Below are 27,969 nucleotides of genomic sequence, written 5' to 3'. Positions count from 1 at the left end.
CTTATCCTGCTGACTTGTTTTACAAGGCAGAAGCAGATTTCCTGCATAGTTGACAGTCGGGACCTCACCTTTCCAAGTTTTTATCAGCTATGATGTGTTAAGCCTGAGACCACATACTGACCAACCTACATCAGCTCTTTTGGCAGGTAGAGGTAGCAGTTCCTCTGTTCTGGTTCCGCTGTAGCTGTATGATTTGCAGGAGTTGGTGGTCCTCAAATTTAACCTGATTGTGTCCATCCGTGACAGCTCTTCGCAGCGTTTTAATTCTATTTATTGCCAAACTACAGAAAGTGGCTGAAAAAGGAGTCTGGTTCATAAAGCAGCATGCCATCAGCTTCTGCTGCTGTTCTGTCATCCTCAGAAGGTGGCTTTCACTGCTTCCTAGCAGACTTCAGTGGCAATCTCTGACAATTAATTCACATTTATAAAATGGGTGAGAGAGACGACATCACTGTGTTGTCAACTCTAAATTAAAAAACTCCCAAAAATCTACTAGTTTCTCTAGGTTGAGGCCTGGACTCTCTTGGCCCATGTTGGGTACATTGCAAAGACCTAGCAACCCCAGTAAGAGAATCTAAATGAGTTGCCAGTAGCATAGATATTGCATTAACTCCTTCTCTTTGTAAGTTTCTGGTGTCAAGCAAATAGAGTTTTTTTCTGATACTGGGTTTACCTTTCTCTTATTGGACACATCTAAAATGTGATCTAAAGCCTTTATAATCACAAAATGTTATTTATGTGAGTACTTTATGTCACACATGCATGCATACAATTTGATTTACCTTGCAATCTTAGATTCATTTTGTTAGGCAGAAATTTTTATTATGTGTATCCTCTTGTAGTTGGAAAGCATTACAACAGAGGAAACCTGTGGCTCATTCCCTAATAAACAGAAAATAGACTGCACCAATCCTTAATTCATGGCAAATCAGAAAAAATTAGCTGCACCTTCTTCTGTGGGTGATGTGTCGCTGCAGCTTTAGGTGTGGATGGGTGAACTTGTGTGGCGCTAGCTAGCCCTGCAATACTCTGAGGCACTGCTCCTCTGCCAGACCTGTAATGAGGCCCTTTCAAGCCCTGGGGCAATGCTTTGAGCTGCACAGCCAGGTTAGTGCCCAATGGAAAGAGTCGGGCTGCAAGAGAGAGCAGTTGGGGTGACCCCTCTCCAAAGCAGCTCAGCTGCCCCTGAGTCGAGGTACCTGCTGCCTGCCTTAGGCTGATGGCTGGGCATTCAGGTTGAGCTGTAAGCAACAGAAGTTACTTTGTACTCCCAAGTACTTTGCTTTACAGCTGAATTTGAGCTTAAACATTTTCACCTTTGGTTTACAAGTTTATTTCAAACGTTTTTTAATGAGGTTTGTGTAACTGCAGAAGAAAAATATATACACACTGTAATACAAGCTTACTTTAGCAAATGTGAAAGATGGAAGTGTTTGCTCTTTCTGAGGCATGTTGAAGAACCAGCTCTTTCCTTTGTCATGCACATAATGTGGCTGGTAGAGCCTCCCTTCACAGGCTGTGAGCCATGCTGTGCTGACATCCTGCAGTACTGCCCATTAGGGGCCATTACCAGTGCTTTCCTGACGTCCCTCCCTTGAGAGGCCCAGGGGCTCCCGTGCGGCATGGTGGGGTCAAGGAGCTTGTGGGGCAGGGGCTGCATGACACAAAAAGGCAACAGGGTCTTCGCTCTGGTCGTTTTTATTGGCGGTGTGGAACAACGTCTTTACATAAGCTGAATTTGTGTCACCAGCGTACGCTTCAGGTCGCATATATTAATATAGACAGATAAATATATCTCAGTAGAGCACAAAACGTAACAGAAACAGTGTGCTATAAATACACATTTACATTTGTCATAAATCTATACTATTGTATAAAAATAAAAGTATCACTAAAATATTTTTGTCTTTGCAACCCATACATCAGAAGTTCAGCTGTAAGTCACAACCATGTCTTGCTCAGCTATGGATGGCACAGGAGCGCTCAGGGGGTTGAGATCAGGGTCTCACGCCTGAAACACCACCACTTTGAAGTCAAGTTCCTTTTGCTTTTGTTTACTGTTAATATAAATATTCACAAATACTGGCTTTTTAGTTTCTACATCCCACTCCTGTGTGTACATGGGTGTACCCCTACAGAGAGAGTGAAACGATTACCTTCTTAAAAAGTCGCTTGTACAGGGTTTGTATGTTCCCAGTCCCACTGAGAGGTCTCATTAAATCATTGCCACTTCATAGAAACCTCAGATGGTTTAGGTTGGAAGGGACCTTAAAGATCATCCAGTTCCAGCCCCCTTTCATAAGCAGGGACACCTTTAACTAGACCAGGTTGCACAAAACCCCGTCCAACCTTGTCTTGAACACTGCCAAGGATGGGGCAACCACAGCTTCTTATATTAATGAAATTACACTTAGCTCATTGATGAACATTTTCTCCCTTTTCATGATGAACAATCTATTCCATAATCTTCTGTTTGGAAACATTTTAAAATCCTCACGTTTGATTTCCATAAATGCATGTGCATAGACTGTGTATTTTTCAGGAGAGAACTTAAGTTGTATAATACACATATTTTAAAATAAGAACCTAAGGAAAGTGCCTGTTTCCTGAAATGGGAACATACCACATGGATTCTGTAGAGGCTTCTGTTAACTGGGAAGCAGCATAGTCCCTTATGAAGCTCCTGCTGGCAAACACAAAAATTTGGGCCATGAATTTTATCAATCTGTGATTTAACAAGGACCCTCCAATTTAAACATACCTGAACCGAGTCTGAAGTCTCTTGAACAAAGTCTGGTACTTTGCAGATACTACTTTTAATGCATACTAGCTGAGGTACACAAATGCCTTCCTCTGCAGGGACTGAGTTCAGTGAAGCTGCTCATTCAGGTACTCGAGCTGAATACTAAAAGCAGATCACTAAGTATCTGAGATACAAGTAGGGAATGGTTGTTAGCTAAATAAATAAGAAGTATGAGTGGTCATTCATTTCTTCCTCAAGTAAAAATACAGTGTTGGTATTTTCCATTATCAGTTTCCAGTGCTGGAGGATCCAAAACACCCATTATGGCAGCTGTAGACAAGGAAGGGACGTTTAATGATAAACTGGTGTGGTCGTAGTGTCTGCCTGAATTCTCAGTGGCTGTGTGGTGAGTACAGTGCCTGAGCTGCTGCTGTAATTCCAGCCAAAAAAGTAAAACGAAAACACAGGTAATATTTGCAAATAAGTATCAGTACCCATGGAACTAAGAATGCAAAATAAAATTATGTGTTTCATTAGAGGCAAATTAATAATCAACTATTCACAGCATTTTTATGTCCTTATATGGTTATACATTCTATGAAAAAATTGTAGTGTTACATTTATGTTAAAAATGCAGAATGCATTTGTAGTGACGTGACATGGAACAAAGCAAAATTACTGGGAATGTTTCAAAGTAATTTTCATAATTATAGTATAGGAACAATTTAAAGTCATGTTTTGAACAGTATATTCATTAAGTGAACACTCGGTTGGACTAACAGTCTAACAGTGTTCTTGCTTTTTTAACCATTTGTTTTTCACTTTGGGACAGCTTTTAAGCCAGAATATTATTTACACAATCTAAAAATAGATTTCGTCTTTGGTTTGAACCGCAGTTCATGGAGTAATAAAACATACATATTTTTAAGTGAATGCGTTAACTTAAAAAAATGAGCCCAGCTTTCCGTCACTGTAACTCATCATAGTTGATTTGCTCCAACAGAGCTGATTTTTGATTGAGCTCCAACTGATTATGAGGCCCACTGTGCTTTCCTATATGGGGTTGTGGATAGACTTTATCCGCAGACTGCATAACTGCATGTATGCAATGCCAAAGAGGCAGTAAAATAAGCATGGATGTATATGATCTATTGAATCTGTATCTAGAATTCTTGAACAGAAACATATCTGCCCTTCAAGTTTATTGTATTGTATTCTCCTGCTCTTAAGCTTGGGGGTGCTTAAGCATGTGATTGTTCAGTCTACAAAGGAAGAAGAAACATCTCCACTTCTCCACAGGCAAGTAAGCAGTCCCTGGCCAGGCTTCCAAGTGTGCTCCAGCTTGCCTAGCAAAGGATACTCACTGGAGTTAGTGCATGCCCTTTTAGACAGTAAGTTGTGTTCTAACAGTGACGACTGAACACCTCTAAGCAAGGCAACATATTTCAGCTCGAAAGTGCCTGAAACTATCAGTCCTTTGAAGGATTTGTAGGGAATGAAAGAGATAATGAGAAAACCCTCAGGATAACACTAGCAGAATATGGGAATTACCAGATGCTATATTATTTTCCTGATTGAATTTACTGTATATTGCAGAATATGGTACCCTACATCTACTTTTAAAAATATAAAATATAAATCCCTCCCAAATGGGTTGATGCAAAGCTGATATGAGTACCAGTACTCTTAAACTGGTATTTATAGCACTATCTTGGAGACTTCCTTATATTGCAAGTTTGCTCTTCATTCTAGTTATTTATTGCTCTTTGATTTTGTTTGGTTGTATACACATTCCTGCTAGTCACAGTGACTAAATTCATTCCTGTGCAAACAAAAAAGGTCTAGAGTAGGATTGAATTGCACTTACGCTTTGTGCTTTGCCTCTCTGTCAGACTGGATTTTGCTCACTGATAGAATGAAATAATTAAGTCAATTCATTACAGACAAAATTCCCTTAGCTCTCTGTGATGGATCTTCTCTCCAATACGCTGCTTTCAGAATAGTACTGTGCTTGAGGCCAGTGCACACCAGAATAAAGGCTAAACTATTTCTGCAGCATTTCTATATTGGGGGAGCATGCAAACACAAGTGGAAATCTGTTTGTGGAAATACACAGTGGCCACTCTCAAAAATAATCTGTTTTCCTTATGTAGTAAATAGAATGGTGGAATTAAATGCTTTTCATGCAAATTTTCAAGATTTAATGGCATCAGCCTATTATTTACAGTGTTTATTTCAACATTCCCAATAGGGGAAATGTCTTCATATTTTTGTTCCTCTACATGCAAATCTTGCAGGAATAGATGTGCGTATTTTAGAACTACTTGCAGGGAATATTAATTAATTGGTGTGCCTTACTGTTTAATTTATGTCATACACAAACTTACTCAATTCTTCAGGTGATAAAATGGCCGAAGTTAATTATGGTTAGAAGTGGTAGTACAACACATACTTGTATTACTTCCTCCTTCATTTCAACCGGTGAGACCAAGCCTTTTTGGCTGATGAGGTTTCAAGCGAGAAATGTAAGATTTAGTACATGCAGTGTTTTAAATGCTGGCAACAATGTAAAACAAATGACATTTTGGTTCTACACTAAGGTATTACTAGTACTATCTTGCCTTTGAACGACTGTGTCATTGCTTCTTCATCAGGTGGATTCAGGAGAATATTTCACACAGCCTTTTAGAGCTTGCGGTCGCTCTGCAGCTGTGTGGCTGCTTCTTGTTTCACAAGTGGCTTTGCCACAGTAGAACTGCATTTGTGGCACAGATCTCTCACTTCTAGGAGACTTTCTTCCACAGCTTTTGCAAACATGTCTGAGGAGGTTTCTTTACAGTCTTTAAAGCTTGAGATGCAGAATAATATATGCTCTGGCTGAGGGTTATAACATGCCCCATAACCATTGGGTACCACAGGCCCATAGCAGCAGAACATTTCCATAGTAGTTGGGACCTGGTTGCAGGGAGAAGGTAAGGAGTGATCTCTAATTAATCAGGGCAACTGAAATCGGCTGGTTAGCCATGAGGAAAAAGATAAACAAATGCTACAAGTCCTAGAAATGTGGTGAGTTACCCCTGTGGAATATCACTGCCTTCAGAAGTCCAGACTAGAAACTGACACTTGGAAGGTAAAGGCTGATCTCACTATAGAATTTGGTTGCTGTGTTTGCCACAGTTTGAAAACTGGTATAATTTAAAGTGAATATGGTGTATTTATTTGCTCACTTTATATAGATCTGTAACAGCTATAAGCTTTTCTACTGATAGGGAATTTTTAAGGCTGTATGAAATTCTGATATACAAAATTACGATACATAAAACTTCTCTGAGGTTTTTAATTTCTTAAGGATCTTATGGTTATGTTATACTTGTAGTGTGAATACTGTAATTATAGAATTTAATATTGTCCATTTTTAATGATAATTTATAATTTTGGTGCTGTATAAAAACATGTTTTAATGCATCTTGGTGCTACTTTTCTATTACATCTCAATTTAATCATGGTATAATACAGGAGAGAAACACTTTCTCCTGCAGAAAATGAAAGATGTTTCAGAAATCTATATGTTTCCGTCTTTGTGTACATGGGCCTTCACAAATAACATTTGGCTTTTTAATGTTGTAGAACAAGCCATTAGTCCTGCTAATAGAGCCATAGAATTGTCAGATAAATTTGCTGTGCAACAGCCCAAGGCCATAAAGCTATTCAGAAGCACTCTTTGCTCATGGATAGTTTCTTGGAGAATTTATGTAGTAGTATGTTGGTTATATTCACTCATGTCTGAAAGCCTACAAACATTATGGCAAGATCAAATTACTTATAAGGCTTTATGCTGTAGTGTGATATTATAAGTCTCTTTTGTTGAATAGTTCTAATCTGTGCAGTTGGGTTAGTGTTTCAGTAAATTAATTCCTACATAGATTTTTTCTTTCATTAGGACTGCTACTACTATGTGCAATGAAACATTTAATTTTTAGCATTTTATTCTTAGGCTGTATGCTGTAAGGATGTTTCATTATTCAGAACATTAAGTGTATAAATGTTGACTCTTAGAGTCAACATATCTTAGTATAGTTGCAAGTAACTGCAAATCCACATGTCTAAAATGCCTGTAAAGCCAAGATGCACGCCTGTGCGTGTTGCAGTCTTACACTGAATAACTGAAGGCTCTCAAAGATTTCAAACACAGTTACTTTTAAGAATAAAGTCTTCTCCTGGTTGTTGGTTTATGTTTCTCAGAGTGGCAGCCTGTCTGGCGTGTTGCTGTACTTCTCCTCGAGTACAGAATTCTGGATAGAGCTGTCACCTTTGGGGAAGGGGGAGAAGAAAGGGAACGGGAAGATGCGTAGTTTGGAAGGGGAGGAAACACTGACCTCTCATGCAAATTTTACTGAGTTTGTTTGTGTGCATTTTAGAATTTCTGGGAAGGGCTTTGGGATGTCACAAAGGAAGCGATAACTTTAGTCAGTATTTACTGTGCAGATTGTATGGCATGAACCAAAACTGGCTTAAAAATCTGGAGGATTTTGTGGACTTCTTGATGGCTCTTGGTGGCACTAGGTTTCTTGGTTGGTTGGTTGGGTTTTACATTGTGCTCACTGTGAACTACAGGGTCTGGCAGAACACAAACAAATTAACCTTTACTTAGCAAGACCAGTGAACAGAAGAAACTCACCTGGCTGGTTGAGAGGATGAATCGATTGCTTGTCAAATATGTCTCATCCGTAAATATCTCTGGCAGTTCCTTGAAGTGCTCCCGTGCCACCTCTCTGAGCCCCAGCAGATGATTGTCTATTGCCATTCCAGTAATAGCCTGTGTACAACGTGATCAGACACCAGCATTTAACTGGGTGTGGAGATATTTTCTTGTCTGTTACTGACTTGATTTCTGGTCAGAGTTAATGAACTTGGTTTTAGTGATGTAATGCCTGGGATGTTCAGATGTTACTCTGAGGTATGTACTTTGCTGTGGTGATCAGTATCTATAAATTCTGAAGATGTTAACAATTAAGAAGGAGATGGTCTTGAGATGTATTATGTGCTGATGTCATCTGGTGTCCTGGGCTTTCATCTTCAATCAGAGCTGAATATCACGGGCTGGGCTTCCAAAGCTGCTGAGGGGAGCATATGGGACACCAGATATCTCTAAGTGTGTTTTGGAATTTCCTGTGCATCGCTTGGATTATATTTCAAGATAGGCTCTAAAACATCTCCAAATTAGAAAAAACTACTCTTTTATTGCCTTGCTGCCTGCGTTTCACTCTGGCAGGTAAAGCCACGTGTCATTCCATAGAATTTAGAACTAAAGACCTGGTAGATGTCTGCAACAGATTTAGCAGGAGTCTGCTTGCTATCCTGTGCTTGTCCATGTGTCTACTCACCATCATCCCCAGCACAGAACCAGACATGCTTGCCCCCAAGCCCTGCTCCAGAATGTCCCAGATTTCATCTCCTGCTTCATGGCTACAGGTGAGGTGGTTGGCAGCATGTGCAGTGGCCGAATGTTAGCAGCAAGAGAACACTGGTAGCCAGCTAGCCAGCTCACAAGAACTACTGCCCAGCCTGCAGCCCAGTCTTTCTGCCATCAGCCTGCTGTGCTTGGGTCTCTCTGCTCTATCCACCCACCTAATGCTGTAGACTTAAGGAATTTTTTAGCTTAAGATCTTTCCCTGCTAGCAAATGTCACTGAAGATGGCTAATGAGATCAAAAGTCCATAGTGGGAGATGGGCAGGCATGATAGTCACAGAGTTTTGTTTCTTTAGGAAACCAGATCAAAATTTGTTCCAACCAGTCAGGAATTGCTAAGATTAAGACACGCATTTAAAATCGTTCAGTCCGGGTTTATTCTACGCTGGTGAGGGAATTGATTATGAGGATTGAGCTCATGCCTGGTAACAGGCTGAAGTCACGTAGGAAGGGAATGTTGAACAAGGGACATTGCACTACACTGAGAGCAGAATTGGTATCTTTGTGGCACAGGCCCCTCGTAACAAGGGAAATAAGCAACCTGAGAGAAGGCAGGATTTGAAAAAGAGCGTAGGCTTGGTTTTCCTTTTAAGGGGAGGATTAAAAAAGAAAAGAAATGCACAAGTTTGCTTCTTCTCTTAAGAGGAGAATCATTCTAACCACTAATAAGTGCTTGTTGCAGGGGGCTGGGATTGCATAATCTTGTTTGGCTTATTAAGGAGTAGGCACCCACTGGTAAATGGGCTATTTGTTCATCAGCCAGATGAAGCAAGGATGCTTGCAAAAAAGTATTGGACATCAGGGCAGTGTTTATGTTGTTTTTCCCATAGAGGAAAACTGACTTGATAATCAAAGGAAATATTTTGCCATCACACAAGATTTATAAGGCTGTTAGCAATGACATTTTTGCAACATAGATCACTGTCATGTCTGAAGAGAGCCCGAGACAGGCTAACGAAATAAACTGTGAGTCAACGCTTAGGAAAAAAGTGTGCTAAATTGAATTTGAGAGCTCCACATTTAAGATAGCAATGCTACTAGTGAGCCCTAACGAGGGGAAATAAAATCATTACATTGCTTTTTGTTTTACAAAGTAGATTCTTTTTGTTTTTCTTCGGATCTATTACATTTCAGTCTGTTACGCATGATTTAGTCAGACCATGTAAGTCTTGCCCATAGTTTAAAGGCATGACAATTGCATTATACTCTTTGGAGAAAAAAGGGGGAGCTTGGTGAATAGAAATACCTGGAGGGCTTTTTAAATTTAAAGATAAATTAATTTTCCAGTGGCGATTCTAATATCCTGCCCATGGGCTGCACTGGAGGCTGGATTTTATAAGTTTCTGGAACTGAAATAATGTGGAGGGGGGATTTTATGGAAATTTTTTATTTAAAAAAGATTTTGTGCATAAACTTCATTGCTTGTGCCCTAGTAGACGTACAACTATGTTGTGTTGTGAGGTTACCCTGAGATAGTTCGGGTAAGATAGCTGCCCTGAAGTCAGACTTGCCTCTGCTTTATGGATCACGTGGAGTCTCAGCTCCTAAGAGGTGGGCTCCCAGCACAAGGCTTGAAACACAAAACTGGTTTGTTTTCTCTCCTGCCCTCCCTGCTTCTTTTGTTTCACAATCGCAGGAATAAATGCTGCCTGAAAGGAACACTTCACCTCACCATGCTCTGAGTATACCTTTGAAACCACCTCTGGAAGTGAATGACTTCTTGAATATTATGAATATTCAAACAGTAATCAGCAATGTGGGTTTATTTAAGCAATGGTCTGAGGGAAATCCATAGGTAGCAAACTCACGTAACATAACTGGTTATTAACATTTACTAATTTCACAAGTGGTTTGGCTAAGTCATTTGTGGAGGAAATCTGTGCTTTGTCTTGGCACAGTGGGATGCTGAGCATTACCAAAGCTGAATGGTCTCATTTTTAATCAAGAGAAAGTGGGTTGTGTTTGATACTAAACTTATTTCTTCACTGGAGGTCATCTCTTCCTTTTATTAGACACTACATTCAGGTCCTTAAAAGTGAACTCGCTGTAATCATTCCCACATTGTTAATGACCTTTGTTAGGAATATCACTTTGGAATACCAGAATACACTTTCCACAATACTAGTCCATCTGAGGATCAGGTCCCAGATAGGGACTTCTCTCCTCTAGGGGAGAAAAACGTAAGAAAATTAATAAATAGTTTTAGGGTGGAAAAAAAAACTCCAAAGTGCCTGATGTGTTACAGGTATCTTGAGCTTATCTGTAACATTATAGCTTATGGGGCTAAATACCTTTGATTTTTGGGGATCTGGGTTTTGCTCTTGGAGTTTTATTTCTCATGCATGTTACACAGCAATTAAGTGGGTTGCTTTTAAGCCTTGCTTGCTTCTCATCCTGAGAAGTCTCTTGGCTGTATACTTGCCTTATCCCATTAGAATACCCTGTGGCTAATTTTCCTGGTTATCTTCACGCCTAACATTTCGTGTTGATCACAGAGCACAGAATAAAGGCTCATTTCACCTGGATACTGTTCTCCCTTGTAAATCTTTCCATAGTTATAAAAAAAGTCCTTTTAATAAATTTTTATTGCAAGCTCTTTAAGATGGAGGCCATTCTTTAATTGTTAATTTGTACAGTGCCAGGCTTTGTGGAATCCTGATTTGTGTCTGGGACTCCTAATTATGACACAGATAGAAATCATGAATGTGTCACAGATGCATATTCCCCATGTACCCAAGAGTGATGGTCTTGCCACTGATGTCTAATGCAGAACTTCGTTATCTTGCTTTCCAGGAAGTACTTTTTTAAGGTGAGGTTAGTTGCATATGGCTATTTGGATGCTATTCAGGCCATTAGAAATGTTCCTAAGTGTGACATAGCAGGTACTTTCCTATTTAGAGATGTCCGTATTTTCTCTTGCTTAAATAGTTAAAGACTGTATCTTTGTACTCTTCTTGAAAAAAACTAACCAGTCCTTATTCAGGCAAAGCAGTGTTTTACTTACCAGAATAGTGTAATTAGTCTGAGCTGCAATTGCATCCTTAAATCTCTGCATCTTCTCAGAATCCTGTTGGGGAAATGAATATATACCTTATTATTGAATAAACTCTCAACGAAATAGCATCTTACATCCGTTTATGAGCCACATCCCAGCAAGTGCTCTCAAATGTCCCTTGCTCCTGGCTCAGGTGTAAGTACTCTTTATAAACAAAAAGCCATAGGGATTCAATATCCTGATCAGCAACAGTGCCTGGTTGTGCAAGGGTTGAACAGGTTTGATGGTGGTGATCTGAAGTCAAGGAAAGACCTGCAGTTCCTTTTGTGGATTTCTTCCATGGATTTTGGAGGTGTAGGTTATTACTAATTGAATCACTCTGAAGTAGGGAAAATTATTGCCTAGTGTAATTCAGTGTTTTCAAAACACCCAGGCAGTCTGTCTCCTCCAGAATAGTTTATCTAGACAATGACAGCGATATTAATGAAAGCCATTACTGATATTCTACCAGCCAGTCAAAAATTACTCCCTGGTGTGAAAGGGCATCTAGAGTTTTCCAAGGCTGCTCTACCCCCCACAGATGCCTCACATTTCAGATAACAAGCCAGTAAATTTTGACTCCTGTCAAATGGCAGCCTTTTATATTAAGGGAACGATCCTAGGAAGTGCTGCCCTGCAGTACATCAAGTCCGACACTGCAACTTTGAGCGACCCTGAAACAGGCAGAAATGACTGGGCCTCCAGATAAACAGGGAACCTTCAGCTCCTATGGACGATGAATGATCTTTTGAACAAAGAACTCATTTCAAAAACAATCCAAGGCCACCACCAGGAGCCTTCAAAGTACAGAGTTTGATGTTTTTTCATAGGGATAGAGCTAGGCCTTAGTTCCCTTATACAGATTAAATTACCAAATGCAGTCTTTAAATCTGATTAATTTACAGCTATTCAAGCAATCTCTGCAGTGTCAGTTGCTGCTTCCTTTACAGCAAGTGTCAAATACATGAGTTATTTCTCCTTCTAGAGAATCGGTCCTATTTGATCAGTCTTTGACTGTTCCAGTCATCATTTGAAGACCATCTTTATTAGCATCAGATAGAAATCTGTTTTTAATTTGATTTGGATTAATGGCTACTAACAAACAGTATTTTGGGGAGTTCAAGGCTACTGAAACCAAGTGATGTATCTATTTGTGTGAAAACCAGATTTAACCCCTTCATATCCAGACACAATCTGTAGGACTAAAGAATAAGAGTTGGGATAGGGTTGTGTGAAGTGAATTTCATTTCTAATCATTCTGTGATAATAATATATATATATATATATATATATATATATAAAATAATATATATATAGGTTTGAACTGAAAGACAAAGATGTTCCCATCAAAGCAAAGGTTTCTAAAAGTTTGTTAGAATGAATGATCATAGATCAGTTTAAATGTCTTTTGCATCTCTCAGTGGGCAATAAGCTAGGAAAGCTGACAGTGGATTGGTTTGCATTACATTTGCAGGTTTCTTAGAGGAGAGGGAATGAACCCATTATTCTCCCTGTTCAGTACTGCCAAGTCATTCAATGTAAAGATTTTGGGGCTGAGATTGAGCTCACTCGAGACATACGTGGCATTGTGCTGTTTGCTTGTATGAAGCCGTACAGTTTAGGATGCTGTGAAGCATTGGCATAATCTCAGATTTGCATGGTAAAGCAGTGAGAAGCTTTGGTAGAGCTGCAGAAGTCAGAAAGTGTTGGACTAAGGAACGTGGGAAGAGGTTGTTAGAGGGAACAAGAAGGACCTGCCAAAACAACGTACTAGGAGGAGGCTGGCTCCTCCTAGAAGTACAGTCAGCCTGCAGCAGTGTGCACTGGGGCTGTGGGTAGGCTGAGCACCCAAGTGTGGAGGAGAAGGTGTGCAAAGATGACAGAAGCTTCTAAGGAAATTTGATTACAGATCATGTTGTCAGATAGGACACTGATAGCAAATAACCGTTTTTTCTCTGCTGTATGGTAGTCACTATTATGTGTAATAGTATGGTCATAATCTGCCTTGGAATACCCACTCAGCATGTGGAATTATTACTTCATGTTTCCTTTGAGTTATCATTTTAATATGGAACTTACTTGAGTCTTGTTTAATCATGAGCTAAGCTCTGGGCATGGTAACCTTAAGGAGACTGAAGAAGCAGTGAAGGAACAGAGCGCTTCTCTGGGCAAATTTTCCTCACCCTCTGGGACATTAGAGCTTGATTTACAGTATTTCATTAATATGCACTTAATTCACTCATTGCCCAGCAATGCTTTGAGCAGTGCTATGCCAGATTCTAAAGAACAGCCATGTGGGCTGTTGCCACTGGAGTGGGCTTACTGTGCAAAATAATCCACATTGTGGCAGTGTTTTGCATCTAAAGAGCCACCTGGAAATTCCCTGTACAGCAGCGAAGTGCAGTGGGTGGAAGCGGCACACAGAGAGATGTTGGAGGAGGCTCTCTGGGGATGGCAGGCGGGACAGCGCACAAAGCTGTTTGTGCAGCTATAGTCTCAGCTGTACCTCTTGCATCCCCATCTACTAAGTACAGTTCTCATGCTTCTGGCGAACAGATGGTGGTGCCTCAAAGAAAAGCAGCTTGGTTTTTCTTTTTGTAGGATGAAGTCAGGGCAGTCTGGAGAGTTGTTTCATTAGCTTGATGACTTTTTTTCATCATGAAGGTTCAGGCCCCTTGAGGATCCTATAAAACTATTTGGTAAAAACTGACTTTAAACCCAAAAAGATCAGCCAGCCAGAAAGATCAGCCAGAACATGTACACCTAATCCTGAAATCAAAGCATGTGATTTATATCACTTCACACATTGCAATCTGCAGCAGAGCAATCTACTGCAGGGGACCTGCCAGGCAATTCCCCTGGTGTGGCAGTATAATGATCTTGAACTGATCATGCTCAGCCTAGGCCTCTCCAGGGAGCTAAATTTGGATCTGATGATGGATCATTCAGAAGACAGTACTAAATCTAAAATCAGATATTTGTTTCTTTTTCTTATAATGTCATGTTTGGTGGCCTCTGAGTCTTTCGGATGCTTAAATAAAAATAAGGAAATATATATATTTTGCTTAGTGGCTGGTCTGCACAAAACCTCAAATCGTGTAAGGCTTGCCCTTTGCCTTTATGTTCCCAGTTAACAGTTGCAAAGTGGGAGACTGGGGATCATGAATGCATTATTTTCTTAGTGTTTTGCCAAAGGAGGCAGAGGGAGCCAGATCAACATACCGATAGAGTTGTCTTCTCATCAGTCATTGCTTTTACAAAAGCAAATGCTTCTGAGGTAGCAGACCTAATATTGTCGACTCTGCCCTCGTCAAATCTGCGTGTGGAAGCACTTTCGTAGGTAGGGACAAGTCTCCTGTGGCATCTGAGAGAATGAAGTAAGAAAAACAAAGAGTAATTGTTTTCAAGGAGTCATAAAGACTAAAAGAAATACAGCCTGAGTACGTTTTATTGTACCAAGCCACAGTTTTATTCTTTGCATAGTATTCATCTTAATGTTGATAGAATTCTGTAAGAAACTTAAAAAAGATGGATGCTCACTCCTTTCTAATACGAAGAGCTGCATACAGCTGTATACATTCTAGTTATGTATTGCCAGTAAAAAATGACCTGCTATGTAAAAACAAGGCTAGTAAAACTAAAATTTATTGAAAGATCTCAAGGAATGTTTTATTTGTACTGCATCATGAAATAATAGTGTAATTAATCATTTACTTATGGGCTTGAAATATGTTTTATTTAAAACTAGAAAAAAAATGTACTCTGTGTGTGAATGAAAAATAGAAAACTAAAAGGGTGTTATTTGAGTCTACGAGCTGGAATGAAAACCCACGTAGCTAATGGAACAGAGAGTGAAGACTATTGTTTAATTTGGGTCCAGGTATATAGCTTCTATTCCTCACTTCGGGACACCTACTGTGTCTTCCAGTTGAAGCAGAGGTCTCAGAACCTAGGTTTTTACCCTAAGGTTTTTGTTGCATACAAGGGATTTATATCCTGGCTGGGGTCAGATGAAAACCTTGGACCAGGTCATTGTTGGAGTTTGGTTAATGGAATACACAAAACAGATGTTTAACAGATGTTAATAGAATACGCAAAATGTGTTGGGCATCTCTGGTTTTGAGTACGTAAAAATCAGTTCAGGATTTACTTTGACTTGATAAAGAATTATTCGTGTAATATGCTGCTCTGCAGGAAACCATGCAACCGATCTCTAGCCTGGAGCGTTAGCTGTTGTGACTATGTAGAAAGGAGCATTTAACTTTAATAATACCTTGGAAGTTAGAGTGCGTTATAAAATTTTGGGATGCCTGTGAAGAAAGAAGCAGCATTAGTTACCGTCCTGTGTAGGAACTCTGACCTGATACGCTGCTGTAGGATTTTCCCTCTGAATGCTTTTTGCCCTGCTGTGCAAGGGATGCATATGAGGTGATCTATGGTTTACTGCCACAGTTCCTCCCAAACTATGTGGGAGAAAGTGGTAAAAGTGTGTTTCTGCTCCACAGACTTGGACTCCCTGGCTGCTTCTGCTGCTGTGGGTAGCAGGGTTGGCAGCTACTCCCTGCCACATCCTCTCACTCTCTTCTCTATGCCAGCTCGGAATGGCATGTGTAGGACACAGGGATGGGAAGGTAGAGCAAGGAGAGCAAAAAGGAGTGAAAGAAAGGAGTGCTCTATTTCAGGGCAATTTCTTTCTTGTCTGACCTACAGTCAACAAGCAAGATCACTCATTGCCATGCAGGAGGCAATTGTTTGGGTGCTAAGGAAAAAAAAAAAACAAAAAACCCACAAACTGTGAATCTCCTCTTGTGTTGCCTTGTTCCTAAGAGTTGTATTAACTTACCTGTAAAATGCCAGCTGAAGTGCTACTTGAATGTAGGCATCTGGGCTAATCTTCTGTTTCTTAATAAATTCCTTTCCATAGTTTTCAAACTTGTAGGCAATGAAGTCGAGATTATTTACTATCCTGGAAAACAAGCAGAGGTAGTTACTGTGGGGGGAGCCGCAAGAATGTCTTGTTCTGTTTCCATTTGCAAGTAAAACCCAGAGATCATTTCCTGCCTGTGCCGACTTGGAGATGAGTGGGTTTCTGCTCTGCAGACAGCCCCCACCTTTGGTAACTTGCTCCTAATCAGTAACTTTTGTTCATACAGGCTCTAGACTGGGCTTGTTACCTGCAGCCTTAATGTGAACTGTGGCACTTGGGTCACATTCTGTTGAGTATTCGAGTAAAACACCTTTTTTCTTTTTAAACTTAGTGTTTCTGCTCCTGAAGCCTAAGTAAGGGCCTTCTTTGTTCTCAACAAGTTTGAGATTTACTAGTGTGGGAAATGGGTGTATTAAACCTGATGAAGGCTGTAAGCTCCTTGCAAGTTTCAATGTAGGGGACTGCTACCTTTATTTAAAACCAAAAAGGAATTACTCTGCATCCTGAAAGTCTTCATACTCTCATGTATGCTTCTAACCACTTTGAGGTCTCATCTAATGCAGTCACGCTGGACATACTTACAGCTGACCATGCAGACAATGCATTAATTCTCTGCAGGGAGAGCACAGGCCTGAGTGTTGAGATGAAATAATTTGAGGGGAAAAAAAATAATCTTATTGCCATCCTCCCCTCCCAAATACCATGCAAATATTTTACAGTATGCAAACACAGTCAAAAGAACTAACCTTTGTAGCAGTAACATGGATGCAAACAAATTATACTCCTGAATTCAAATTGTTGATTCAAACCAGTTGTTTTCTGCTGTCCCATATACATATCCCCATTGCCCTGGCTTTGGCTCTAGTCAGGTGAAACCCATGAAATGTATCCTCAAAGCCAGAGGGCCTCCACTGTTTGCATCCTGTGCAAATAGGGCTCAAATGTTTTTACAGTGGTCTTTCACTTTCATAATATTTACATGGAAAGAAAATAATGTAAAGCAATTCCTGAATACAGTTAAGTACCTCCAGCCATTTCGGTTGCCATCAAGCAAAGAGATGCTAGGTATGTCCAGCTTGGGAAGATGGGGAGGAGTGGGAGGGCAGAGAGAGCTCTCTAGGAGGAAACCCATGCCAGCAGGCAATATGCTGGGCAATTCCCAGATTGCAATCATTGCTGACAAAAATGAGGCATCTGCTCTACCTTTGGAGTTTTTCTGCTGCTGATGCCAAATGTGTCTGAATTTCAGGGGAGCATTTCCATCTTAGTCTCCGTGGAGCAGGAAGCTCGGTCACTGAATCAGCTCGGACTAGTTTCTTGGAACTTTCCTTCCTGTTAAAGTGTGAGAGAAAAGTCATTAAGGTCACAGCAATTTAATAATGTCTTATTAAAACACTGGGTTTTTTTTAGCAGGCAAATGACTGGTTTCCAGCAGTTATATGGGTCTTAATGGCCCTGTACATCGGGGGAATTTGCCATGGGCAGAGGCTTCCCGGAGTGGGTACAATAGCTGTACTGAATGGGGACTCACATGTGCTTGAGCAAGTGTTCAGTGCACTGCACCAGTACGATGCCATCGAAAGGGGAATGTTCACACACGGTACCGCAGACGCCATCTCTTCCTACCACAAACTAAGCAAGGAAAAGAACAAGCGCAAGATATATAGGGAATAAATCATGTTCTGGGTAAGTTATTCATGATGGCAACCTAAAAAAAAAAAAGATGTTGTTCTCCTGTGGTTTTCTTATTGCTAATATCAGGAACTTCCTTGACTTACAGATCAGTGGGTGACTTACAGACTTACTGCAGGAGACTTTCTTGTCCTAAGAATGGTGCTGCATTGGATACCTTTCATGCTGCTGTTTCAGACTGAGTCCTGTGAGAATGCAAATTTTAGCAATTCCCACTGGAGTCCCAAAATGAGATTAAGCATCTGCTTTGTGGTAGAAAAAGCCCAACAATAGAAAGGCTGGGGTTCTCCTTCCACATCTGGGGGCACTTCTGCATCTGGGAAGTCCCGTAGGATCACATTTTATTCAAATATCATATCAAATGAGCAAACTCATCCTCATTTGATGGCTTTCTCATAGCTTGTTTTACTGCCCTCCTCCCTCTTTCATTTTTTGTGTGGTGTTGTCTTCATTTCCCTCTTATTTGCCTTTGTTCCTGATTTCATTGTGTACACATGGTATGACTGGTGGCACTTAACCTGCTGCACTGTAGTTCTGTGATACCCCCATGCGGCTGGTTACTTGTGCATCCCAAAGAAAAGCAGATGTCTAGGACAAAACTTAAACTTGTCTCACTTGTTTCCTGTCCTTTTCCTGGACTTTCGCCCTGCTTCTTTTGAAGTGTCTTTGGCTGGACTTCTCCCGCTCAGCTCACTCTGTGTATTTGTGTCACACATACACATCCTGCCTCCCTGGTTCCCATGAGGCTTTCACAAAGTAAGTGTGTGATGCAGCAAGTTTACCTCGGTGTTTTCTGATGCCTTACTGCAAAGTTGCAGAAGAGTATGGAGAGTCCAGCGAGAATGGCTTCCTGCATAATCAGTGTTTGCATGAAAGAAAATGGGATCTTTTTTCCCCCTAAGAATTTCTCTTTGTCTTTGAACTACTTCTGGCCTGAATACATCTGGATGTATGAAGCTCTCTCATATACTAGGCAAATTTATGTGCTTTCTGCTACCTTCTGATCATAAACAAAAAGAATATCTTGTTTATTCCCAGCTACTTGAAACATCTCAACTTGTGGACCTGCAAATAACAGGGTTCTAACTAAAGACAAATGGTTTGTTCTTTAAAAACACATCTAGTAATAAACACAGTCTGCTAAGAACATCATTTGCAATGGCATAAATCAGGAACGACTATTGGAATGTATTTGCACTGGGGTAAGCCTGTGCAGGTGAAATTAGTGGTTTCTCTTTTTGTGTTGCTGTTCTTAGATGTGCAATTATTGTTGCTTTTGCCATGAGCTGTGTATCAGTCAGGGCTTTTTTCAGTTTTTCATGAGATGTCAGCATTGTTGACAGTTGGAGATTAATACATTGCTTCACCATGGGTCTATTGCAAAATGTGAAAGTAACAGTGCAACCCTTTCAACTATGACAATCAAAATCTGATTGGGGAAAAAGGCAAAAGCACTGGAGAAACTGATACTTCCGGTAAAGTCTCAACAAGGATGCCACTAAATGAGTAAACACTCTGTTAAGTGAGAACTTAATGGTAGCTTAAACATGTTACATTATAAGCAGTAGTATTTCTAGGTTGTCAGGAAAATGTGTGAGAAGAGAAAACACAGAAAGCTATTATGCTTTTCTTTTTTGTTCTGGGATGCTAGTACAGAATTTTTATTTAATTTGATTTGGTGTAACTGAATGCACACTGGTTTGGGATTTTTGTCAGATGTCTTCCTGTATGTCTCTGTATCTGCCTACCTCCTCAAGTGCAAAGGGCGATTTCAGGTAAGGTGAAAGCATACCTGTGTTGGAGAAGGCACTCCTGCTGCTACAGCAAGGTAGTAGGTCTGCTTCTGCTGCCTGGCAAGGAACAGTGCTTCTCACACCAGCCCTGCCTTGGCAGATGCTGACACCACCTTTCTCTTCTCCCACTTAGAATCAAGCAGTCCCTACCATGGGGCACCTGGTGGCATTACATGCAAGTAATATCATAGTACTGTGAGGTTTTTACCTGCATGGGTTTGTCATACCAACGATTGGCCCCGTTTTTGTGGTAGCCTCCCCCATGTAGCAGTTGCAATGCCATGTTGGTATCACTGAGTTCCACCCCGCTTGGGCTGTCCAGGCACACGAGGCATATGCACCGTTCAATCATGTCAAGAGAATCGCGGTTAGTAGAGTCTGGGGATAAAAAAGTGAAATGTTCACATCCTCTTACCTGCAGTGCAGGGCTGGCTGGGAACCCTGTTGCCTTGGAGAGCATAGAAGATCTGACCCTGACTCTGCAAAGAGCTGGTATCTGCAGAGTTCTCTCAACAGCAGAACATATCAATGCAAGGAAACGTTACATTGAGGTATTCATTCATGCGTTAACGTTCGCAGTATTGCTGTGTATCTTTCATATGATTCAATAATATCCACTTTCTTTTTCTGCCTTTCCTTTCCTGAAGTAATTGTATTACAAGATAGATCTGTTTTAGTCTTAACACCAGCAGTGCTTACTTATTTTATGTATAACAGTGAGGACAGGTGGAAAACAGAGAATTTCAATGCTCACGCAATTGCTGCAGTATTCTGTTCTGGAACAGCTGGGCCCATACTGGTTTTGTGCTGTTCTTTCATTAAAATCCTTTTCTGGACACAGAACAGCAGGGCCCATGTTGCCCTGGACCGCGCATATTGCCTGCATCACGCGAGGAAACATCTGTAGATGAGGTTGTGATGTTTAGATTCTGAGCATGATATTGCCAAAACCATGGGTTGCCACATTCCTCCTATCATTAGTACACTGCTGAATAAAATGTACTTTTTCTGTCTCTCTGTTTCTTTTCCCTATCCTGTCAATCTTGCTTCTACAGGTGAACTACAAAGGCTATTTTTACATTGTGTTCAGTGCTTTCTTCCTTATTTATGGTATATTTATGTGGGGGTTTTAGTCTCAGTTTCTTTAACTCAGAAATGTTAGGAAAATAAAGGTGTGCTTGCTTCTGGGGGCTGGTTTGAGGCATAGGAAGTATTTAATCATGAGCACTTACTACAGTTCTTAATTGAAAGGATAAAGGTGTGGAACCTATAACAAGAACTTGGTTTATTCAAAAGCATATAACATCATTACTTGCTGTTAAATGGCTGTTGACAAGATCAAAGGAAAAAGGCCTTTCAAACAACTTAAAATTCCTTCCATTCTTAACAGATCAGCTTTCATCTGCTGGCTTTCTTAGATGTTTTTGTTTAAGAATATTCTTAACTAAAGGTATGAATTCAGGTAGTTCGAACCTTCTTGAAAGTCTGTGCTAAGTTGAATAAATTTGTGCTTAATTCCTGAGATGATTTTAGCTGAAAAGATGGAAAAAATATTTTAAAAGAAGCAATTCTAATTTACATTTAAAATATGGAGCTATTTAAAAATGCGCAGGTTTTTAATGTCTCTAAATATAAGAAGTAGCTTGACCTTCTGAAAGAACAGCATTTTTCAAAGTAAGAAAAGATGTACTTTCCCAAAATGAGTAACATAGGTTAGTGAGGAGCTAGAAAAAGAGCCCCAGATGCTTCTTATCACCTAGGTTCATTCTGTAGATGCAATGTGGTAAAACAGAGCACAAATATGTGAGAAGAGGGGAAGCTGTGGCCTCTTTCAGGTTATGGTGAAGCTCTGTGTATTGCTGTCTGGTGCCAGCCTGATTTCATGCACATTGTGTGGGCACCTGGCAGAGCACAGTGTGTTGTCTTCCCTTGCCCACAGAAGCAGGGTTCTGGTGTTCCTATCAACTCCTACAAAAACTTGGGCCAGGAGATTGAAATTGATGGGAAATGCAGATAGATTGAGTTTTCTGCCAGTGCTCTGTGTTGCGCTGATATCCCTACGCATTGTCTTCAAAGGCATTTAGAAGCTTTATAAGAGGGAAGACATGTCCCTGTTCTCTTCGCTGTAAAGCTCTTCTGGTATCTGACACTTACAGGGCTGACCGTAATTGTGTATTTATTCCACTGATGGTCTGGGTACAAAGACTGAAAACATCCCTGTGAATGGAAATTGCCCTGTATACATCAGCTGCTGGTATTTGTGGACAGGCACCTTCAAGGAAAAACTGCTTGGATAGTGATTTACAAACTGCTCACAGCTTGCTCAGCATTCTGCTTTTTGTGGTCAGATAGGTTTATATGTATTTTATTGTGGCTGCTGCCCACAGGTCTTTGACAGATATGAAGACCTTATTCTGACATATGGCTTCAGGTATCTTGAGTCTAGGTATTAGAGTGAAGCAAATCAAGCTCTGCTAGAAACAGGGAAGTAGGGGAAAGATGCCCTTACAGAGAGAAACAGATATGTCCAGAAAGCTGATCAGGCACTGAAAAAATTATCATGTAAAGCAGGCAATGAGCTGTGCAAGAACTCATGAACCATGACTTGGGATGGAAAACAAATATTTCCAGAAAGAGCTGAAACAGGAAAAGCATGAGAATAAGCCTAAAGCCCTGCAAGATATTTCTTGTCCTGCCTTTCTAATGCACATAATTGCATTGAATTGACAGGTCAGCTTTTAGTTATTTGGAGGTTTTGGGTTTTGTTTTTAAAAGGAAAATATAAGAAGACAGGTCTGAATGAAATTCAGTTATAGTATGCATGGGACAGCAGCCCCTATAGCAACAAGAATTCACTTCCTCTACTTAGGGGAGTGAGTTAGTTCTGCAGCCTGAATGCAGTCAAAATACTAAATGTGTTCATAAATCAGTGATGGCTGGGGTTTTACAGTTGCTTCTTCTTCGCCTTGAAGACACATTCTCTACTTGTAGGTCTGTGCAGGCCCATACATATATTTCTTTCACAACCTCTTCAAAGTGCTGTATAAGTCCTCTCTGTCCCAAAACATCTTCACTTTCCCTGCCCCATATAGAACAGTTGTAGTGACCCCTTCACCTCATGCTCTTCACTAGAGGCATTTCTCTTCCTCTGTTAGTTCTATGAACATTTTGCCACAGAAAAGAAAGAGGGCTGTTAATAATCATGTATCCATTTGTAACAACAATGCATTATACTGTATAGAGGACCTGTGCTAGTATGAATGGTCTAGGATGAGATTCCTGCTTAGATTAGAGAAGGCTCACATCACATTGCTGTGATATTTGCTAGTTCAGAATCTGCATTTTTCTTTTTTTTCAGCTGCATAGCTGAGTTGGCTTTCTTCCTCATTAAAATGAGTATTTTGGCAAATACCAGGCAATCCAAAACCACTACAGAGACGGTTCTGCTAGTTTTTGTTATTTTGTCCTTTTTCTTTAGGGTGATGCAGGTTTACAAAGATGATTTTCCTGCAGTTTTCAAGGTATTCAGTTTTACTTAAAAGCATGGCATGAACACAAATGACTAGGGTTTTTCTCACTTTTCATTATAATAGGGAATCTTTTCTCTACTGTTTTAAAAGGAAAAGAAGGGGAGGGGAAAGCCTGAAGATTAGACTGGTACCATGTAACAGTGCTAGGACTCTATGTGTGTTTGTGTGTTTACCTATATAAAGTTATTATAAGCACAGATAAACTTGAATAAGAAAATGAAAGATCTTCCTTGGGATGGTAAAAATACTTTGAGACTATCGGCAACTCGTATATTCCAGAGCATAGACAAAACAGCAATATTTTCTGTAGCATTGATGAATTGGAGCAAAAGACATGACTTAATCTACTTAATCTTTTTTCAGGAGAGAAATATGAATACGTAAGTCATCTATAATGGCAAAAAGAGGGCATTTACATCACTTAGCCTCAGTGTAAAATATATAAGGTGTGATGTGATACAGGCAACTAATCCCACTCTTAATTTTCATCTGTTTGAAAGTCAGGCATTCAAGTCCAGAATCCAAGACAGCTGAATGATGCCTGTTGTTGAAAGAGAGAACTATCCCCAGAGAGCAACTGGTGTCACCTTTTCTTGATACTCCCTTAAGGTTTGGATTAATTGACCTAGTACTTTCTGGTTTTCTCTATTGACTAGAGAGAGTATACAGCTAGATTCAATAGGTGTTAACTTGTAGATGCTTTTGTCAGATGAGATGAAAAAAAGTCCAAGAGATGAAAAATAGTTGCCAAAAGCTAAGAGGATCCATCATTCCTATTGGTACAAAATGGATGTGAAGAAAGAGACAAATCACACAATCTGATGTAATGTAATTTATGTGATGAAAAACAAAGAATGGAATGAGAGCTATATACATGGCGTAACGCTTAAACATACACAGCCAAAGGGTCAAACCGTTTCTGCTGATTCCCTGGCAACACACATCTGAACACTTACAGGTATTGAATTTCCTCCTGCTAGAAAAATTCAGCAGTGAGGTTGTACATTCAGTCCTATATTTGCTGTAGTGTTCACTCCCAGCAGAGAAAGGCAATGATGGTGAGGAGGAAGAGGAGGAAGATGATGGAGAAAGCTGGAATTGCTGCTGCTAACCTTTCATAAGGATCGTCCTGGCCTCTGCCCACTCTGTCCTTCCGTCTGTTGTCAGCAGGCCAATTGGAGGCAGCATTTCCTCTTCATTCTCTGCCATTTTGGCTATCTTTTGTAACTGAGTGAAAAGATCTCCCTCACTGAGACGACGGAAATTAATGACAACATCCAAAACAAAAAACTGCAAAAAAAATGACAGGAGTCAGAGGAACAGTCACAGATGGGTTGGACCCTTACTGGTCCAACATCGTGCTTTTGCCTGGGTAGGTGTTGAGAAGCTCAAGTCCTGCTTGGAGAGCCAGGCCTGCAGATAATGGAGTACATAAACACTGGGGACTGGCCCAGGGTTCACCTGTCCTGTGTTTTTACACCACTGTAATGCTGGTTGCTATAAGGGCCTTATACCATGTATAAGCTCAAATAAAACATACTTTATTTGAATAAGCTTAAAAAAACCCTGAAGAGATAAAATCAGGAAGGATCTAAATAATTCTCATGATATTATTTGTTTAAAAATAACCTATAGAATCTACAGAACTTCCCATTGAGGTGAGGAACAGGACTTCCTGGAAAAGGGGGCACTGGAATCTACTCCTTTATTCCAAGGGGGACTGTAGCCATGGCTCCAGTACTACAAATGCCAAGCTGGGTGACAAGGTACTCTGCCTAGCCAATACACACTGCTACGTGCCAGCATTTTTGATTGGGGCAGGTTCATTCTACTGCTCCAGTACTTCTGCTTGCACCTGTGCTATCTTAGGCCCCCCTATATGGGATGGTGGCATATATGCTATGTGTTGTGTGCCAATGCTTGACTGTCAAGAGAAGAGCATTTCCAGCAAATGCACTCCAGTAAGATTTTTTTTTTTTCCTCTGTGGTTTCATCTCTGTTAATAAACATGTTTTTTTTTTGAATGAGAAAGCAAATGCATTCTGCCACATTCCTCCTTTCTGCATCACTGTACTCGGAACATAATGTGGGCTAAGGACAAAAATGCTGCAGAAGCACCTTTTCGAAATACTGACAGCAAACGCTTGGTAAGAAGTGAGCGCATACGTAGCATGGTAATTGCGTTTCTAAACAATGATGAGATTAGGCTCCTCTTGAGTGATTTAAGCAACCTAAGAAATATATACTGAGAAAGGTACAAAAAGAGAATGCTCATTTACCTGATTGTTACAAGCAACAATGATGTGCTCTGGTTCTGGCATTACACTGCTTTTCTGGGCCACAAGGGTATCTTTGGTATGTCCTGGAAGACGATAGGAAGAAAAGAGCCCATAGTATTGCTTCATACAGAGAGGATGACCAGACAGCTGTCCACGAGCAAAATCAACAGGTAAAACGTGGCTGGAGAGAGAGAAGAAGAACAAAGCCAGAGGAAAAGGGGGAGGAGAGAGGGAAGAGAGAGACAGAGAGGAAAAGAAATCTAATCTGTCCTTTGTTCTGTTACAATTAGATCAGGTACAACACAAATTGAATAATAAAACAAGACTGCAGTATAAGGGAAATAGATGAATTCCTATGCCAAAGTTAAATACATCTTTCCTGGCAGCTTCATGCATATTCATTAAGCAATTGCATTATCATCTAGTGGAAATTGAAAGAATAGCAGGTCACAGGCAGCTTTGCACTGTGCGTGGGAAACCTGCCTAGATGGGACCCTGGAAACTTGCGAGGACAGAAGTCAGGAAAACAGGTGGAAAAGGCATAACACCTTGGAAAAAAAGTACTGGTGAAATTCACTGCAGGTCACGGTGGCCCTGTACTGTGCAGGGTGCTTAGGGGGTGTGTGAGAGAGCCTTGCCTGGTGAACAGGAATGACTGGGGCAATACAGAGGGTATTTCTGTTTTCCATAGATCTTCACTTACAATGATAACCCTTACTTAGACCTATGGGGGAATAAATGTTGAAGACCTATTCCTTTTTTATCGAAGGCAATTGAAAAAATCCAACTAAAAAGGCTTCTTTAGTGGCCAGAAATAAGAAAAAAAAAAAAATCATAATTGTGCTAATTTCTTTCTTTCCTTTTTTATGGATTCTAAAATATCCCATTGACATTGCCACAGTAAATAATGGTGCTGTTGTTCAGAAGAGGCTGTCAAGATTATAGAAGGAAGAAGATCTTGTGGTGCTGAGTTTTTCCCTCAGCAAAAGAGGACTATGTTTCCAGCCTGCTGGAGAGGGACAGGTGAAAAGAAGCACCCAATACATACAGCTGATTCAGGGTAAAGTTTTATGATAGTTTATCTTGTTTAACTGCCTCTTTGGAACTCACAATGTTAAAACAGGGATATCCACTTTATTTTTTTGGCTCTCAAACTCTTACTTCCTTGTACAGGTGCTTTTTTGTTGCTCCTTATTAGCAAAACAGGGTTATTAGTGTTCTCCTTCTCCTCCATTTTGCATAATGCAGAAATTCTCTTGCATCTAACAGAGTTTTAAAGAGCATCTGTAATGATCAAAATTAGTGGAATAGCATGGTGATTTAGATAAGACAATCCGTAATAGCAGCTAAGAAAGGTGTTGTTGACTGATTAATGGCACCAGAAAATCTAGTACTGATTTAGGAGATGTCTGTGTAAGATCTTACAACTTTTTAGTGTGAGCAATTTAGGCTTTGTTTGAAATCTTAGTCCTGGCAACTGCATGGAATATCTGCACTGTTAAATCTAAAAGTTTAATGGCTGGGTTTGGACTGGAGTATTGTACATCCGCATGTGGGATGATCCAAAAGAAGCTAGCAGTACACTCACTGGTAGAAGTCCTTAATAGCAACAAGGAGCTGAAAATGTTACAGTTGTGGTGTCCTCATAATTATATAGGAGGGGTGATAAGCAAACAGTACTAACAATATGAGGACACAGTAGGGAGGATTTAAAGGATTATTGATTTAAAGTTGGCAAGTCTGATCACAGAAGTCTTTGGATCTAAAGTAGCATGGTCAGAATAGTAAGAATTTAAATTATCCTTTGTCAGAGCAATGTGGTTTCTTTATTTCATCTCAGATGCTGTCAGATAAAGATGCAGCAAACTGCATTAGTATGCACTGGTACTTCACAATGTGCTAGTACTGGTATATGCAGTTGCATGGTGTATCTTGGACAAAAGCACATGTTCTTAAATAAGTACTTCTTCTATACTTTCTGAGTAGCTGTCAGACTTCTGAAATTGAAAAATCAAACAGCCTCTTCTTCTTTCTTTTATCTAATTGATAGATAATAGGGACTTTGTTGTTTGAACAGGGACTTTTTCTTCCTCATCCAAATACGCAATGGTTAAAGCATATTAAATAGGCCTCTTGTATTTCCAGATAGAAAAATTACTTCTTCCCTAATAGAGTGTGGCATCCATTGTGCTTGGCTCTCCATTGTTTCTGTTCTTTGGGGAGCAGTGGTTGTTAAGAGCTACCTCATAATGGTTTCAAGAACCATGGATTTTCCCCTGTTCTTGTATACAGAAAATAACAATGACACAAGTAACTTCTTACTTTTACTAGCCACTGTGCCAGCCTAACTGTGGTAAGGCTTCATTCTCCTGGCAGGTCAGTGCTATCAGGGAAGGTGTGCAGGCTGTTTAACCACAGTGCTGCTGCTCTTTGTGTGTGGAGAGCACAGACTTCTGGTGTGTTCTCAATAGCTCAGTTAGGCAGATCATGCGTGTTGTTTG

At 40.3% G+C, this 27,969-nt stretch overlaps 1 protein-coding gene across 1 annotated transcript in view; it reads right to left on the bottom strand.

The window, feature by feature from the left end:
• Positions 1–3,342: 3,342 nt before the first annotated feature.
• Positions 3,343–27,969, bottom strand: part of CHAT (choline O-acetyltransferase) — a 33,833-nt gene continuing 9,206 nt past the window's right edge. Inside the window, exons 6-15 of the mRNA XM_057421571.1 lie at positions 25,469–25,649; positions 24,302–24,479; positions 19,868–20,037; positions 17,706–17,806; positions 17,378–17,506; positions 16,091–16,213; positions 14,470–14,611; positions 11,218–11,280; positions 7,422–7,559; positions 3,343–5,698 (exon numbers count right to left, since the gene is read on the bottom strand). Of these exons, the coding sequence (XP_057277554.1) occupies positions 5,429–5,698; positions 7,422–7,559; positions 11,218–11,280; positions 14,470–14,611; positions 16,091–16,213; positions 17,378–17,506; positions 17,706–17,806; positions 19,868–20,037; positions 24,302–24,479; positions 25,469–25,649 (1,495 nt within the window). The 3' untranslated portion in view covers positions 3,343–5,428. The remainder of the gene's footprint in view (positions 5,699–7,421; positions 7,560–11,217; positions 11,281–14,469; positions 14,612–16,090; positions 16,214–17,377; positions 17,507–17,705; positions 17,807–19,867; positions 20,038–24,301; positions 24,480–25,468; positions 25,650–27,969) is intronic.

The sequence above is a fragment of the Pezoporus wallicus genome, unplaced genomic scaffold (assembly GCF_028554395.1).
Source record: "Pezoporus wallicus isolate ANWC-B61680 ecotype Strahan unplaced genomic scaffold, APGP_CSIRO_Pwel_v1 contig_4816, whole genome shotgun sequence".
NCBI lineage: Eukaryota > Metazoa > Chordata > Aves > Psittaciformes > Psittacidae > Pezoporus > Pezoporus wallicus.
Note: the sequence above shows the minus strand (reverse complement) of the source record. Positions and strands in the feature narration are given on the sequence as shown.